Below are 18,568 nucleotides of genomic sequence, written 5' to 3'. Positions count from 1 at the left end.
TGTAATACAGTACGCGGTTATTAACGCTAAGTTTAGAGAGGGGAGGTAATTAAAGTTGTAGAGAATTTAAAGTTTCCTAACGTTTTACAGTTGAGAGTACATGTCTGAAAAGAAGTATTACTATTGTAAATTTGTATCAGTCTCACAAGCCGATGATGAAAACTGGAATAATAAGACGAACAAGGCAAGACAAGATGTTGCTATGAATTACATGTCTGAGGCAAAAAAAAAAAATAGAAACAAAAATTAGGAAAAAAATGTTTTTCTCTGTTAAATGATCACTTATTTTTGTTTTGGTGTCACCCCCTTCAAATGGTATCACCCGTTGCGCTCCATCACTTCCTGTCTTGGCCAAGTAAAGCCGCGACATCAGCTGGTTGGTTGTCAGAGGTGTTACATGAATACATGAATTCAGTTATTCTATTCTGGCTGGCTCGATTTGTCTCCCTTCGTTTCATCTCAAATGAAATACTTTTAGCTATGACTAACGTCGGGTGGAGGGGGGGGGGGGTGGTGTGTGTGTGGGGGGGGGGGGGTAATGTATGCATACAATGTGTACGTCATCTCATTGGTGGAATTATTATAAGTTCACGGGTCAATTAGAGCAGTCTCTATGGCTAAATGTTTAGCTTTCTTTATAGCTAAACGTATCGCTAACGTCGGAAACAGCAAGTTGCAGTATTCAGATTTGGTCAGAAAGGCGGAGTTGTTTCTTACTAAACTAACTGACTTTCTTATAGGACTTAACTAGGTCTTTTATTGAAATTGTGAGTGGGTTTTTCAAACTTTTTTTTTCGGTTTGGTTTAGATTTTTTAATTTTATAATTTTTCACTCAAATGTTTATTGTTTAGGAAGCGTTGTATTTTGATGGTAGATGAAGATGAGTTCTTTTATTTACCCATTAAAGTTTTGTAAGTTTTCAAAACTAAACTGTAGCACGTTTTATTCTCGAAGCCGTAAGCTAATTGTAGCCTCTACGTAGCTAAGTACTGCACAAGTGTTAGCCGAATGTTGTGAATTGTAAAATATTTGTTTTTCTTTTACCTGAAAATTATTTATTAAAATTTAGCATCGTTGCTAAACGCAATTTAAAAAAAAAAAAAAAACCAAGAAAATAAAAAACAAAAGGGTTTAAACTTAAAAAAGTAAGTAAGGTTCCCTTTTAGAACATGTCGGTCCACGGGTCAAGTGAAGTATAGTACACTTGTTTCTGTGACCTCGGCATATGAAGAGATAGTGTGGCCAGCACTATGTCCAGCCGCTTTTTCTTTCCCTAACTTGAGTAAGGTACCCATTAGAGCTGGGTGGACCTAAACGTTATACTGACTTGAACTCGGATTTAAATTCTAGAATTTTGGGCTAGAAGTCTAGCGCTCTACCTCTAGGCCACGCCATCCCACGGGTTCAAACGTTGAAGGGAGAAAATAAGGAGAGACAACCTCAATGTATGTATGTATGAGATGCAAAGATGAAAGGGAGAATTAATGTGAGTGCTGAAGACTTTATTCTTTTTTTTTTGTTGCTCTAGTTCTGCCTTGTCATTCGCGAATTGATGCGGGATTAATTAACAATTGAATTCATAATTAAGTGTATTAGTATTATTAGCAAGATGCTGAAATGTGAGTGTAAAAGTACAATCCGGTTAGGCTAATTCTAGTCTATAATCATCCCACGAATGTTGTTGTGTTGCTTTATTTATTTGGAGATTTAGATACAATGTTCAAAACATATAACAAGTGGCTGGGTGGTAGAGTGCTTGTTTCCAAACACAAAATCTTGAGTTTGGATCATGGGCTCCGTTGCGTTGGAAATCTCTGAGTCCACTCAGCCCTGATGAGTACCTGACTAACGTTTAGTGAAGCAATAGGGCTGGCCACACTATCCCATTCATATACGTGTCATAGAAACAGGTTAACTCTACTTCATCTGTACCATGGACGTACACGTCCAGAAGGGTGCTTTTCTTTTACTGTATTATTTTATAACTTTATTTATAATATCATCTAAAATTTAGAATTCCTTCTCGTACGTCCTCGCTCAATAACCAGGAGTTATGGGATCCACCATGGAAAACACTGACTCCACCATAATGGTGAAGACTATTCCAACCTACAGACGCCAGGCTAGCCTCATAGAACAAGAGGAGGGGGGTGAGGTGGCGGAGAATGGGACACTGCTTTCATCTGGATGTGGCGACATCGTTTTTGAAGATTGCCAGTAAGAAGTTCGTGTATATGTTGTGTTTTATCATCATCTTTTATTTTTTTTGTTCAAGATACATAGAGTCATCACAGAAAACTCCCTCCACTTTTGTCGGTCTCCGGCGATTCTCCTTGCAGTCCCCCAAGACAGTCCTGCCTCTGCCAGCTGCTTCCCCACTGTTCGCCTCCACGTCTCTCTTGGCTTCCTGCTTTCTTATTATAAATCGAGCATAATAGACATTAACGAAGAGTGACTACGTGTACATTGTTGCCTAATGAAACATATTTCCACGAAACATAAAAAATAATAATTGGTAAGTATAATGAGTTTGAATTTGAACATTTGCTGTGTGCGCAATTTCCATTGCGCAGTTTTCCGATTGGGCATCTATCTGAGAAACCACTGTAACAGGTGTTGTAGATGTAGCTGGACGTCATTTTGTCAATTCCCGCATACATGTTGGAGAGTGAGTGCTGAAACATTCCGGTTAATTATGACACAGACTAGGATTAGCGCACCATGTGATATTGATGTCAACATCTAACTGGGATAATGACTAAGATTAACTCCAATAATTAGCGACCATTAACATGGGAAATTTACACGCACAGAAAAAAGACTCAGCACAAATACATTCGCACACACACACACACACACACACACATATATATATATATATATATATATATATATATATATATATATATATATATATATATATATATATATATATATACACACCAGTGGTGTAGCGAGGTCGGGTGTCACCCGGTGCGGCACTTAATGGTGTCACCCCCCCAGAGGCGTTGTGACCCTTCCCGGGGACAAACATTCAAGTTATCGATTTGCACCCCCCTCAAGTTTTCGATTTGCACCCCCCCCCCCCTTCAAACTTTCGATTTGCACCCCCCCCTCAAGTTTTTCTCTATATATTTTGCTATTTTTTGCCTTGGTGTCACCTCCTTAAATGGTGTCACCCGGTGCGGTCCGCACCCCCGCCCTCCCCCTCGCTACGCCCCTGACACACACACACACTCACACACGTAGTGAAAAATTATCAAACTAATTTTTTTTCAAAAATATTATGTTTATTGCAGTGAAAATGAAAAAGAATACCCTGTCGATCGCGTAGACGTCAATCACACCTCCATGTTCAAGTACCTGCTGTCAATGTGGCCCCTCCTTGTTATCATAGCCACGCCCCTCGTCTGTCTGCCCATAGTGCTGGCTGTGGATGAAAAGGTTACCGGATAGAACTCATTGAGTTTCTTTCAGGCATTTCTTTGGGGGGCGCCACCTTCTACCCTACCGAAGGAAATAAAATTTATATAGAAAATAAATGATTTTACCAATATCCTACTCACCGGAAAATTTAATCCCCTCCCCCTCTGAAAATTTTAAGTGACCCTCCCTCTGTGAAGGTGGGGGTGAAAGAGATGATGAAGAGAAGATCAAACACACAGTCCAATTCAAGGTGTTCTATAAATCTTTATTTAAACAAATCAATTATTCTACTTCTACCTAACTAGCCTATACTATATGCTGTCTACTAACACTACTAACTACACACTCCCATGACCAACCCTAACACTATCTACCTCTAACTCTCTACCTAACTCTACATTTCTTTGACCGTTCACTACTGTTGCCTATCACCAACTGCTTGGCCTAACTACTGACCCACGCTCCAGTGGTCAGCTGACCGTCCCACGTGACCGGTCAGCTCCTGTACTTTCATTGGTTTGTTTAGCTAACTAAGCTATAGTCTGTTTCCACAATCTACTTCATTTCTAACCTAACTCGCGTCATCACACTCCCCCCCCCCCTCCATCGGAGAAAAAAGTCTGAAAGAAACACGGCTTATTGAATATATTTATCTAAAGTCTATGAACTTCAATCATCAAATTAAAAATATAGGTACGATCTTATGAGACTAAAAGTCTACAGCAAATCCAAGGTTGAAGCAATTAAGACTTTGCAACAAAATTGTATTTCAATATACGCTATCTAACCAGTAATTGTAAGTTAGGTATAAATGGTATAAATGGTAACCATTAACCAACGTGATGAGGCTGCTAAGAACTACGTCGGATTTGAAGGCGTAGAATCTCTTTCCGGAGTAAACAACTATTTCACCTCTCATCTTATTCATATATTCTCGAATTCCTTTTGATTACCAATGACATAATTATTTCCCTTTACCTAACACTCCTTGAGTTATGCCACCACCCATGTCTAGTATAGTCTATAAGCTACACCGTCTCAAGTATCATACCTGTATTACAGCATCAACAGCCGGCCAGGTGTGCCTACGTCATAGTCATCATGGCTGTCTACTGGACAACCGAGGCACTGCCCATAGCTGTGACGTCACTGGTACCTGTCGTCCTCCTGCCAGCCCTAGGGGTCATGACGACACGGGAGACGTCAGCTGTTTACTTTAGTGTAAGTTGTAAGCTGTGTAAATGTGGATGTGAGTTGTGAATGTAAGCTATGGATGTAAGCTGTGGATGTACGTTGATGTAAGCTATGGATGTAAGCTGTGGATGTTCGTTGATGTAAGCTATGGATGTAAGCTGTGCATGTAAGCTTTGAATGTAAGCTGTAGACGTAAGTTGATGTAACCTGTGGATGTAAGTTAATGTAAGCTGTGGATGTATGCTAGACATGTAACATGTGGATGTAAGTTTATGTAGACTATAGAAGTAAATTGATGTAAGCATATTGGCTATCGAAGTATGCTATTATTACTTCTCGCATTTGAATTTTGTTGCGTTAGGTAAGAACCTTGTTGGATTTTATATTTTAGTTTTTGCGTGAGATTCAGCTTTCAAAAAGTTATTTAGGGCTGTCACTAACTATGACATCCATGCAGGCTTACACAGACGCCTCCTGTCATCTCCACCTTCTACACGTTGGTTAGCGGACTGTACTCACTTTGACAATATAACCTGTTCATGTCATTAGGTGGAACGTTGTCGTCTAGCTGCATTAGGATTGCTAATTAGACTTTAATTAATCGGCCCTTTGTGTAATTTAGCAATTGTACTTGCAAATTGGGTTTTCATGTGTTTTTATTTTTGTCTGTAGAAACGTTTTTCAGCAGGTATTTTTGTATGTAAAAATCATTACCGCTGCTCTCTGATAAACTCGTATAGGATTCAGGTGACGATTGTTACAGTGACTCAGCAGAATACTTGCACCAGCCTTCAATACTTAAACGTTGTGTTTTAAAATATTGGTTGATTAACGCTATACACAAACCCTCAATGAACTAATGGTTGAATGACATTATACACAAACCCTCAATGAACTAATGGTTGATTAACGCTATACACAAACCCTCAATGAACTAATGGTTGATTAACGCTATACACAAACCCTCAATGAACTAATGGTTGATTAACGCTATACACAAACCCTCAATGAACTAATGGTTGATTAACGCTATACACAAACCCTCAATTAACTAATGGTTGATTAACGCTATACACAAACCCTCAATGAACTAATGGTTGATTAACGCTAGACACAAACCCTCAATGAACTAATGGTTGATTAACGCTATACACAAACCCTCAATGAACTAATGGTTGATTAACGCTATACACAAACCCTCAATTAACTAATGGTTGATTAACGCTATACACAAACCCTCAATGGACTAATGGTTGATTAACGCTATACACAAACCCTCAATGAACTAATGGTTGATTAACGCTATACATAAACCCTCAATGAACTAATGGTTGATTGACATTATGCACAAACCCTCAATGAACTCATGGTTGATTAACATTCTTTCAGGACACATCAATGCTTTTCATGGGCGGATTCTTCGTGGCTTTAGCTATTGAGCAGTGGGATGTCCACAAGAGAATCGCCTTGTTCGTCTTGAAGATTGTTGGTGCCGAGCCCAAATGGTAATGTCTAAATATTCACTGATCTTAATTCATAAGGAGTGTAGATTTCGTCTACGTTATATTTATATAGATAACACAGAGTTTGCCCAGAAACTTCAGAACACTTCCACGCCTAGGAGAGTTTTTGCACTGACCCATATCTTTATTAAGAAAACTGGGAGTGCTATAGATTGTAGTTTGAGATATTGCCAAAGAGAATGAAAGCTGACCGCAAATGACTACCCTATCAAATATTTAAAAATGTCGCCGACAACACAACCTGTAACTTTTCATATTTGTAAAAGGCCCAAAACGAGGCACCAAGAAAATATAATGTCTATTTTCAGAAAAGTTTGAAAAGACTGACCTACTGCTTCAGTAAAATAACTTGTGACACATTCTCCAACCCTGCCTGCTTTATGGGTTTAGTTGTAGCTATTCCCTTCGAGTGTCTCATAGTGTAGTATGTGAACCTTTGAAATGTAGCCTTTTTTTTAGTTAATAGAAACTCAGTCAATTAAAAGATTTTAACGTTTTATCGAAGAAAATCTGTTTCCACCAATAGGTATACAGAATAAGTTTCTGATTTTTCTAGAACCTTCCGTCTAGTAAGTCACTGAGAGGGTCTATATTGAAGGTGAAGAATTTGTTTTCAAACTCGTTTTTTTCCCAGCCTTCTCTTTGGCATTTGTATGGTCACATGGTTCCTGTCAATGTGGATCTCCAACACGGCCACGACGGCCATGATGATGACCATCGTCCAGGCCTTGCTGCAGCAGGTCAAGGACGTCCAGAGAAATCAGCGACCCAAGAGACGTCCAACTAATGAACGAGCCAGGTTAGGACAATGTAACCTTACAATCATTCAAGAACAATGTTTTCATCTTACTAGTTGGATAAAAAAACTTTTTTTTACAATAAACTGTGCTATGGCACGGAAGGTAGAACGCAGATTGGCTGCTAACATGCGAGTCTCGAGTTCGGATCCAGGACTCGAGTCTGTTGGAAGTTCCTAAATCCGCCCGACTCTGATAAGTGGGCACCGGACTCACGTTAGGGAAAGTAAAGGCGACTGGGAATTGTGTTAAGTTCATAGAAAATAGGTGAAATCTACTTTACCTGCCCAGTGTGTCTTGGGCACTGAAGAAAATAATTGAATAAATTTTGCATAGCCTACATCAATGTTATGCCTTAAAAAATTTCTTCTGTAAACTTTTATTAGTACCAGATTACATAACTTTATGCTGACACATGACAGAGCGAGGCTTTCCCTAGGGCTTACACGGGAACAGCTGACAATGGCTCAGCGGACGCCGAGTTTCTGAGACTGAGCAAGGCGCTGTCCCTGACCGTGGCCTACTCGGCCAACATTGGAGGCATCGCCAGTCTGACGGGGACTGGACCTAACCTTGTCCTGTTTGCTGCGGCTCAGAAGTAGGTGGAGCAAGGGTTTTATTCATTTTAATTAGTGTGAACTTTTCTGAATGTCATGAGTTCTAAATGGTAGATATGCACATTTGTTTGCGAACTTTACCAATACCCATACCAGTTTTCTTTGTATCCTGCACTTATTAATGTAAGTCGCAATGAGATATTTAAAAAAAAAACATATCTTGATACATTGACGCGTATTAGAACTGTTTATCTCAGAGGCTGATGTTCATATGTGTTAGAATTGTGTGTTTCTTGATGTTGCTATAATACAACACAGGCGCTTGTGTTAGCAATACATCTGGCTGTAGTATTTATGCTACAAATCGTTTTGATTCTCTTTCATCTTTCAGAGTTTTCGAAGACGTTGGTCTAGAGTCACCGGTCACATTCAGCACCTGGTTGGTGTACGGGTTGCCACTGTCTCTGCTGCTTGTTCTAGTCATGTTGGTCTGGATGGTTGTCGTGTACCTGAGGTACAGGTAAGTGGTTCTTCAGGTAGATACAGGTCAATCCTTAACGTATGATACAAAATAGATAGGTCTAACAACCCAATACATACGAATCTAAATATTTCATTTGAGTTGTGTGGCAAAGATATGCCTTTTCGTGAGTTATCTCATGCTTTCAGGTCATTTGCTGAGAGATTCTTCAGTTAGAAATTGACTTCTATAACGATGGCGAGGATTCTATATAAGCCAAAAGTATTTTTAAACCATTATTGTAACAAAATATAGTGTTGCCTTTTAGGTTATGCTATTAACATAACGTCTGGGTTCAGACTGTTCTGTCTTTACTTGGACTATATTCTGTACCTTTGTCTACCCTTGGCGTTGAAATATCACTTTCTGTTTACATTGCTATTTCAGTTACAACGCCTGCTTCCACCCTTTACCATGCTATTAACATTCAACTCTGCTAATTGTTCTATCGAACAAAACTCAACTGTCTCCAGTGTGTCTGTGTTGTTGTAGTACAAATATTTGAAAGATCTAACCAAACTAAACTGTCCCTTATGTGTCTATGTTGTTGAAGAATAAACATTTGAAAGATTTAACCAAACTAAACTGTCCCCTGTGTGTCTGTGTTGTTGTAGTACAAACATTTGAAAGATCTAACCAAACTAAACTGTCCCCTGTGTGTCTGTGTTGTTGTAGTACAAACATTTGAAAGATTTAACCAAACTAAACTGTCCCCTGTGTCTGTGTTGTTGTAGTACAAACATTTGAAAGATCAAACCAAACTAAACTGTCCCATGTGTGTCTGTGTTGTTGTAGTACAAACATTTGAAAGATCTAACCAAACTAAACTGTCCCCTGTGTGTCTGTGTTGTTGTAGTACAAACATTTGAAAGATCTAACCAAACTAAACTGTCCCCTGTGTGTCTATGTTGTTGAAGTACAAACATTTGAAAGATCTAACCAAACTAAACTGTCCCCCGTGTGTCTGTGTTGTTGTAGTACAAACATTTGAAAGATCTAACCAAACTAAACTGTCCCCTGTGTGTCTGTGTTGTTGAAGTACAAACATTTGAAAGATCTAACCAAACTTAACTGTCCCATGTGTGTCTGTGTTGTTGTAGTACAAACATTTGAAAGATCTAACCAAACTTAACTGTCCCATGTGTGTCTGTGTTGTTGTAGTACAAACATTTGAAAGATTGAACCAAACTAAACTGTCCCCTGTGTGTCTGTGTTGTTGTAGTACAAACATTTGAAAGATCTAACCAAACTTAACTGTCCCATGTGTGTCTGTGTTGTTGTAGTACAAACATTTGAAAGATCTAACCAAACTAAACTGTCCCCTGTGTGTCTGTGTTGTTGTAGTACAAACATTTGAAAGATCTAACCTAACTCAACTGTACCCTGTGTGTCTGTGTTGTTGTAGTACAAACATTTGAAAGATCTAACCAAACTAAACTGTCCCCTGTGTGTCTGTGTTGTTGTAGTACAAACATTTGAAAGATCTAACTAAACTAAACTGTCCCCTATGTGTCTGTGTTGTTGTAGTACAAACATTTGAAAGATCTAACCAAACTAAACTGTCCCCTGTGTGTCTGTGTTGTTGTAATACAAACATTTGAAAGATCTAACCAAACTAAACTGTCCCCTGTGTTGTTGTAGTACAAACATTTGAAAGATTTAACCAAACTAAACTGTCCCCTGTGTGTCTATGTTGTTTTAATACAAACATTTGAAAGATCTAACCAAACTAAACTGTCCCCTGTGTTGTTGTAGTACAAACATTTGAAAGATCTAACCAAACTCAACTGTCCCCTGTGTGTCTGTGTTGGTGTAGTACAAACATTTGAAAGATCTAACCAAACTAAACTGTCCCCTGTGTTGTTGTAGTACAAACATTTGAAAGATCTAACCAAACTAAACTGTCCTCTGTGTGTCTGTGTTGTTGTAGTACAAACATTTGAAAGATCTAACCAAACTCAACTGTCCCCTGTATGTCTGTGTTGTTGTAGTACAAACATTTGAAAGATCTAACCAAACTAAACTGTCCCCTCTGTTGTTGTAGTACAAACATTTGAAAGATCTAACCAAACTCAACTGTCCCCGGTATGTCTGTGTTGTTGTAGTACAAACATTTGAAAGATCTAACCAAACTCAACTGTCCCCTGTGTGTCTGTGTTGTTGTAGTACAAACATTTGAAAGATCTAACCAAACTAAACTGTCCCCTCTGTTGTTGTTGTACAAACATTTGAAAGATCTAACCAAACTAAACTGTCCCCTGTGTGTCTGTGTTGTTGTAGTACAAACATTTGAAAGATCTAACCAAACTAAACTGTCCCTTGTGTGTCTGTGTTGTTGTAGTACAAACATTTGAAAGATCTAACCAAACTAAACTGTCCCCTGTGTGTCTGTGTTGTTGTAGTACAAACATTTGAAAGATCTAACCAAACTAAACTGTCCCCTGTGTGTCTGTGTTGTTGTAGTACAAACATTTGAAAGATCTAACCAAACTAAACTGTCCCCTGTGTGTCTGTGTTGTTGTAGTACAAACATTTGAAAGATCTAACCAAACTAAACTGTCCCCTGTGTGTCTGTGTTGTTGTAGTACAAACATTTGAAAGATCTAATCAAACTAAACTGTCCCCTGTGTGTTTGTGTTGTTGTAGTACAAACATTTGAAAGATCTAACCAAACTCAACTGTCCCCTGTGTGTCTGTGTTGTTGTAGTACAAACATTTGAAAGATCTAACCAAACTAAACTGTCCCCTATGTGTCTGTGTTGTTGTAGTACAAACATTTGAAAGATCTAATCAAACTAAACTGTCCCCTGTGTGTTTGTGTTGTTGTAGTACAAACATTTGAAAGATCTAACCAAACTAAACTGTCCCCTGTGTGTCTGTGTTGTTGTAGTACAAACATTTGAAAGATCTAACCAAACTAAACTGTTCCCTGTATGTCTGTGTTGTTGTAGTACAAACATTTGAAAGATCTAACCAGACTCAACTGTCCCCTGTGTGTCTGTGTTGTTGTAGTACAAACATTTGAAAGATCTAACCAAACTAAACTGTCCCCTGTGTTGTTGTAGTACAAACATTTGAAAGATCTAACCAAACTAAACTGTCCCCTGTGTGTCTGTGTTGTTGTAGTACAAACATTTGAAAGATCTAACCAAACTAAACTGTCCCCTGTGTTGTTGTAGTACAAACATTTGAAAGATCTAACCAAACTCAACTGTCCCCTGTGTGTTTGTGTTGTTGTAGTACAAACATTTGAAAGATCTAACCAAACTAAACTGTCCCCTGTGTTGTTGTAGTACAAACATTTGAAAGATCTAACCAAACTAAACTGTCCCCTATGTGTCTGTGTTGTTGTAGTACAAACATTTGAAAGATCTAACCAAACTAAACTGTCCCCTATGTGTCTGTGTTGTTGTAGTACAAACATTTGAAAGATCTAACCAAACTAAACTGTCCCCTGTGTGTCTGTGTTGTTGTAGTACAAACATTTGAAAGATCTAACCAAACTAAACTGTCCCCTGTGTTGTTGTAGTACAAACATTTGAAAGATCTAACCAAACTAAACTGTCCCCTGTGTTGTTGTAGTACAAACATTTGAAAGATCTAACCAAACTAAACTGTCCCCTGTGTTGTTGTAGTACAAACATTTGAAAGATCTAACCAAACTAAACTGTCCCCTATGTGTCTGTGTTGTTGTAGTACAAACATTTGAAAGATCTAACCAAACTAAACTGTCCCCTGTGTTGTTGTAGTACAAACATTTGAAAGATCTAACCAAACTAAACTGTCCCCTGTGTTGTTGTAGTACAAACATTTGAAAGATCTAACCAAACTAAACACTCCCCTGTGTTGTTGTAGTACAAACATTTGAAAGATCTAACCAAACTAAACTGTCCCCTGTGTTGTTGTAGTACAAACATTTGAAAGATCTAACCAAACTAAACTGTCCCCTGTGTTGTTGTAGTACAAACATTTGAAAGATCTAACCAAACTAAACTGTCCCCTGTGTTGTTGTAGTACAAACATTTGAAAGATCTAACCAAACTAAACTGTCCCCTATGTGTCTGTGTTGTTGTAGTACAAACATGTGAAAGATCTAACCAAACTAAACTGTCCCCTGTGTGTCTGTGTTGTTGTAGTACAAACATTTGAAAGATCTAACCAAACTCAACTGTCCCCTGTGTTGTTGTAGTACAAACATTTGAAAGATCTAACCAAACTCAACTGTCCCCTGTGTTGTTGTAGTACAAACATTTGAAAGATCTAACCAAACTAAACTGTCCCCTGTGTTGTTGTAGTACAAACATTTGAAAGATCTAACCAAACTCAACTGTCCCCTGTGTTGTTGTAGTACAAACATTTGAAAGATCTAACCAAACTAAACTGTCCCCTGTGTTGTTGTAGTACAAACATTTGAAAGATCTAACCAAACTAAACTGTCCCCTGTGTTGTTGTAGTACAAACATTTGAAAGATCTAACCAAACTCAACTGTCCCCTGTGTTGTTGTAGTACAAACATTTGAAAGATCTAACCAAACTAAACTGTCCCCTGTGTGTCTGTGTTGTTGTAGTACAAACATTTGAAAGATCTAACCAAACTAAACTGTCCCCTGTGTGTCTGTGTTGTTGTAGTACAAACATTTGAAAGATCTAACCAAACTAAACTGTCCCCTGTGTGTCTGTGTTGTTGTAGTACAAACATTTGAAAGATCTAACCAAACTAAACTGTCCCCTGTGTGTCTGTGTTGTTGTAGTACAAACATTTGAAAGATCTAACCAAACTAAACTGTCCCCTGTGTGTCTGTGTTGTTGTAGTACAAACATTTGAAAGATCTAACCAAACTAAACTGTCCCCTGTGTTGTTGTAGTACAAACATTTGAAAGATCTAACCAAACTAAACTGTCCCCTGTGTTGTTGTAGTACAAACATTTGAAAGATCTAACCAAACTAAACTGTCCCCTGTATGTCTGTGTTGTTGTAGTACAAACATTTGAAAGATCTAACCAAACTCAACTGTCCCCTGTGTGTTTGTGTTGTTGTAGTACAAACATTTAAAAGATCTAATCAAACTAAACTGTCCCCTGTGTTGTTGTAGTACAAACATTTGAAAGATCTAACCAAACTAAACTGTCCCCTGTATGTCTGTGTTGTTGTAGTACAAACATTTGAAAGATCTAACCAAACTAAACTGTCCCCTGTATGTCTGTGTTGTTGTAGTACAAACATTTGAAAGATCTAACCAAACTCAACTGTCCCCTGTGTGTTTGTGTTGTTGTAGTACAAACATTTAAAAGATCTAATCAAACTAAACTGTCCCCTGTGTTGTTGTAGTACAAACATTTGAAAGATCTAACCAAACTAAACTGTCCCCTGTATGTCTGTGTTGTTGTAGTACAAACATTTGAAAGATCTAACCAAACTCAACTGTCCCCTGTGTGTTTGTGTTGTTGTAGTACAAACATTTAAAAGATCTAATCAAACTAAACTGTCCCCTGTGTTGTTGTAGTACAAACATTTGAAAGATCTAATCAAACTAAACTGTCCCCTGTGTTGTTGTAGTACAAACATTTGAAAGATCTAATCAAACTAAACTGTCCCCTATGTGTCTGTGTTGTTGTAGTACAAACATTTGAAAGATCTAACCAAACTAAACTGTTCCCTATGTGTCTGTACAGAGGAGGGTGTCTGTGTTGTTGCTGTGCTCCAGAAGCCAACAAGAAAAAACTGGAGAAGGTCAACGCCATGATCAGAGATGAGTACAACAACTTGGGACCTATCACGTGAGTAGATTCATCACTAGTATTAAACGCCTACATGTTTCGAGGTTTTGAAATATTGTCTTCGTGATTACAGATACCCACAAGGCACAGTATTGACAACGTTTGTGCTGCTAGTTGTACTTTGGATCACTCGTGACCTCGGTGGTGTGGGTGGCTGGGGGATGTGGTTTCCACCTGGGTAAGTCTGAAGAGAGGGGGTGGAGACGGGGTAGGGAGATGTGTCCGGTGTAGTCCTGGGCAAGACACAAGCATAAGTCATGGACATGAATATTTTGTTGGTAGTTGGGCTCAAAATTTTTTAATTTTCATTTTAAACCTGTTGGTCCGTAGTGCAGCTGAAGTAGAGTAGACGGTACAAACTGGAGTCAGTTTTGTAACAAGATCAATTTTTATTGCCGTCAACAGCCTGAACGACTCCACGACGTCCATCTTGTTTGGTGTTCTCGTGTTTGTTTTACCTTCAACGTTGCCAGATAATTTTTCAACAAGAGGCAACTCAGGTTGGTCCATTGTGTAATAGCCTTGGCTAGGTTGGTTAATAATGTAAAGTATCTTGATAAGTTTGGTCAAATTTTAACGTGTCTTTGAAATTAATAAATTTGCTAGAATATTAATGGTATTTATATTAAGTGGCTTTGAATATTAGATCTGCCTGTACTTGTGTAAGCCCTTCTAGGGGGGGATACCTAAAATCTACCCTTCTAGGCTTATCTATTACTGTCCGGTCAGTGAAAGCCCGGCTAAACCCAGACTGGTTAATAACCTAACCTTGGTCTAAATAAAAACAAAAAAATCTTTGACAATTAATTAAATTTATTACATGGAACCAATCAAAATAATAAGAAAGATGATAAACTACAGAATACGCAAAGCACGACTAAACAAAACTCAATGGGACAAAACACGACTAAATAAAACAAAACAGACTTAATGGAACAAAACACCCAATTTTGGACCACCGTCCTAGAAAGAGGAAAAATAGACAAATCAATTCAAAATGTAAAAGAATTATACACAAGGCATTAAGTCGACACAATTGAAAATAAAATGGATATTGTACAAAATGAACTTTCAAATGAAAGTAGTACAAAGAATACACTTAAACGTAAATATCAGGTCGCTGAGCATAAAACTACCAGTTCAATGCACACAATTATCAGCCTCAACAAGAGGTTCTCATAAAATATGTAAGTAAAATCTAGACATAGATTCTAGATCCATGACTGAAATCTATTAATATCATGTGCACATCCCTAGTGACTTAGAATGAAACAAACACTCTCCTGGGGATCAACAGAGATCACCACAGGAAGTGTATGTCAACTATAATGGCTATAAAATAGTATAAACAACTTACAAGTAACAACCGAACCCGACAGTCAGGAATGAACCGTAACTGTGAGTCAGGCAACAATAACTCCACTAATTAACCCAACAGCCAGGAGTAAACCATAACCACAGAAAAAAAGCTTATGGCCAGCAGCCAAAAATAACCCGCAAAATAAAAATAAATGTGTTTCTAACTTACCAGGTCTGTAACGAACACATACACAAAATAATAATGACTGGATGATGTACTTTATAATTGATGGAAAGAGGGTCGCCTTCGCCCTCACCTCCGTCGCTTCAGCACACAAAAAGACAGAATCAACAAGCCGGAAATCGACTTTCACATACCTCACACACTACACGTAAACAAATAGTCCGTAATTCACAGATAACAAACCAAACGCCACGAAACATGCAACAGAATTATATAAAAAGACACTTAATATAAATCTTGACAACAATATAAACGAAATATATACAAACTAGCTATAAACAGGGACATTCAGACAAATGAACAATACTTTATTTTCTACCTCAGCCAAGATGACGCCCTTGCTTACATGGGGACATGTTCAAGACAAGATGCCCTGGTCTCTCTACCTACTGCTGGGTGGGGGATACGCCATCGCCCGAGCCTCCACGGTAAGTTGATGTTTGTCAGAATCATCCTCGGTAAGTTGATGTTTGTCAGAATCATCCTCGGTAAGTTGATGTTTGACAGAAGCCTCCTCGGTAAGTTGATGTTTGTATACGCCATCGCTCGAGCCCCAACGATAAGTTGATGTTTATCATGAGAAATTCAATAGTTCAGTCATTGAAGTGAATAAAGCGGGTCCTTTACACAAAATATGGGTGCCCATAGTTACACGCTTACTACCATAATAACTATTGATCCCGGGTCTCATCATTGATTAAGGTCAAGGGTTGTTTATGATTCACGTTTATAAATGTAGCCACACTACTCACCTATAGCCACACTACTCACCTTGTGTTTGTCCAGGTGTCGGGTCTGTCAGCGTGGCTGGGGCAACAGTTCCTCGTGTTCCAGGCCCTCAACCTGTGGCTGGTTCTGCTCATCGTCTGCTACGTCGTCTGTTTCGCTACAGAGTTCACCAGCAACGCTGCCATAGCCACCCTCATCATGCCAGTGTTGGCACAGATGGTAAGTGGTGGCTGGTGGGTGGTTGATGGTGCAAGTCTGTGAAAGTGGTGGGTGGTTGATGGTGCAAGTCTGTGACAGTGGTGGGTGGTTGATGGTGCAAGTCTGTGAAAGTGGTGGGTGGTTGATGGTGCAAGTCTGTATGACACATATTGTTAGTGGTGGGTGGTTCAGGTACCAGAAAGTGGTTTGTAAGTTTTTGGTGGTTCAGGTCACAGAACGTGATGTCATAGATGGTAAGTTTTAGTTTTTAAGTACGAAAATGTTTTACCATCCAAATGATTAAAACCTTTTAATAATTATTGTTTTTTAGCTGTTCAGATATATATATATATATATATATATATATATATATATATATATATATATATATATATATATATATTCATACAATTTCTTAAGTCTTGGAAAAAAATTATCAATGGCTATATTGCTATTAACATTTTTCTTTTTATCGCTATAACGTGTATACCCTTCACAGTCCATCAGCCTGCAAGTGAACCCTCTATTTTTCATGTATCCTGCCGCCATAGCTACGTCATTCGCCTTCATGTTGCCCGTGGCAACCCCACCCAACGCCATCGTTTTCGCTAGTGGAACGCTAAGGGTCATAGATATGGTAAGGTCGCCTTAATGATGGCATAGGGGTGACACGTTTGTCATTTCAAGTCATGTGATTGTCATGTCAATATCCCGTTTAGTTATTGTCATCTCGCCGTTCTGTCATATTTCTGTTACCCTGAACTTATAATAAGAAGGATAGTCTTTGAAAATGCTTTTTTGGCGTGATATAGGGCGGGGGTGTGTAGATTACAAATATCGCAGTTTTGTGTTATGTGTTATACGCACTATTCCATTTGTATTAAATTACTGTTGGACGTTGACAATGCAACCTTTACATACAATGATAGGTGAGTTGTTGGTTCCTTTTCTTTCTTCTTCGTTCTTAATTCTCCACTATTAAGTATATATGTCAACTGGTCATGCGCCATTTCCGATTTCAGCCTGCTTTTTTTTGGATTTGCTTCCATTGCCTTTGCCCAACCAAGAACAAACAACAAGGCAGCAGTTGTTTGATTTTGGAGTTGTCTCTCCTAGAAAAGTCACTGTCCCCAGGTAACGAGACTCATCTGCCTGAGGATTCGAACTCCAGACTTTTCGGTTTAGCAACCACGAGCTTTTCAGACTCGACCACGCCGATCCCGTTGCTTCCTCATTTAAGCTGCCTTGAAAGCTTTATTTACTGTCAATAATTGTTTTTTTTAAAGCGTCCAAAACCATCTTGTTTTATTTTAAGGTGTCCAGTGGTTTGTTCCTCAACATTATTTGTGTGCCGATTCTAGTTTTTGCTACAGCCACGTGGGGTAACGCCTTCTTCAAGTTTGACCAAGTGCCTGAAGAATTTCTAAGAAACGTAACTCAAGCTTCAACAAGATTAAACTCACCATGACAGATATGTACCTGTCACATGCATGCAAGTGTCTCTGCCCCCCCCCCCCCCCCACCACCTTATCCCAATCTATACTTGACAAAATATTGAAAAAAAGGTCTAGCTATATATTGCCTATAGATTAGACTAGTTTCCATTGATTTTATTGAGTATGTGGTTTAGAGTTTGTGAAATCTATGTAACTTTAATTGAAATAGTCCAGATTCTCCTAATTAAAAAGTCGAAATAAATGTGTGGCTTTCGGGCATTTGTCGCATTTGGGCAAGTGTCCCTTCGGGCATTTGTTGCATTCGAGCAAGTGTCCATTCTTTGTTATTTTGTGTTATACTGTTGTAACACCTGATATATGATTGTAACTTTGTTATTTTGTGTTATACTGTTGTTAACACCTGATATATGATTGTAACTTTGTTATTTTGTGTTATACTGTTGTAGCACCTGATATCTGAATGTAACTTTGTGTTATACTATTGTAACACCTGATATATGATTGTAACTTTGTTATTTTGTGTTATACTGGTTGTACATAAATTTTATTTTTACATCAAACAATAGTTGTGGTTGAAAAAATTTCAACAGTGTGTATGTCATTTATAGTAGTCGAGGGTCACTTCTGTAGTTTAGTAGATCTGTTCAGGTGTTTGAGACACTCAACACGATTAGATGCATAAAATCGTTTGTGGCTAGCTTTGACGGAAGTATTTTTACATTCTCTCTTTTTCCATAGTTAACCCGAGTTACATTCCTAGGATTAGTTTATTTATCTGATTGATTCACTTATTGTTTTCAGTTTTAGTCGATTTTTTGAAACACATTTTATTCAGTTTGACCCAT

The 18,568-nt window shown here is 38.4% G+C and overlaps 1 protein-coding gene across 1 annotated transcript; it reads left to right on the top strand.

Annotated features, from left to right (window-relative positions):
- Positions 1 to 2,066: 2,066 nt before the first annotated feature.
- LOC131931000 (Na(+)/citrate cotransporter-like) lies at positions 2,067 to 17,734 on the top strand. Its single transcript, XM_059287676.1, has 14 exons — positions 2,067 to 2,218; positions 3,301 to 3,445; positions 4,490 to 4,648; positions 6,011 to 6,126; positions 6,779 to 6,884; positions 7,364 to 7,539; positions 7,890 to 8,018; positions 13,692 to 13,796; positions 13,870 to 13,974; positions 14,202 to 14,296; positions 15,664 to 15,767; positions 16,126 to 16,287; positions 16,766 to 16,903; positions 17,582 to 17,734. Exons 1-14 carry the CDS (start codon positions 2,067 to 2,069, stop codon positions 17,732 to 17,734), a joined length of 1,845 nt encoding a protein of 614 aa, XP_059143659.1.
- Positions 17,735 to 18,568: the final 834 nt, after the last annotated feature.

Source organism: Physella acuta, unplaced genomic scaffold (genome assembly GCF_028476545.2).
Source record: "Physella acuta isolate Inbredline_101_S28 unplaced genomic scaffold, ASM2847654v3 ptg001874l, whole genome shotgun sequence".
Taxonomy (NCBI): Eukaryota; Metazoa; Mollusca; class Gastropoda; family Physidae; genus Physella; species Physella acuta.
The sequence above is the reverse complement of the archived record's forward strand: the minus strand, read 5'-3'. Positions and strand labels throughout refer to the sequence as shown.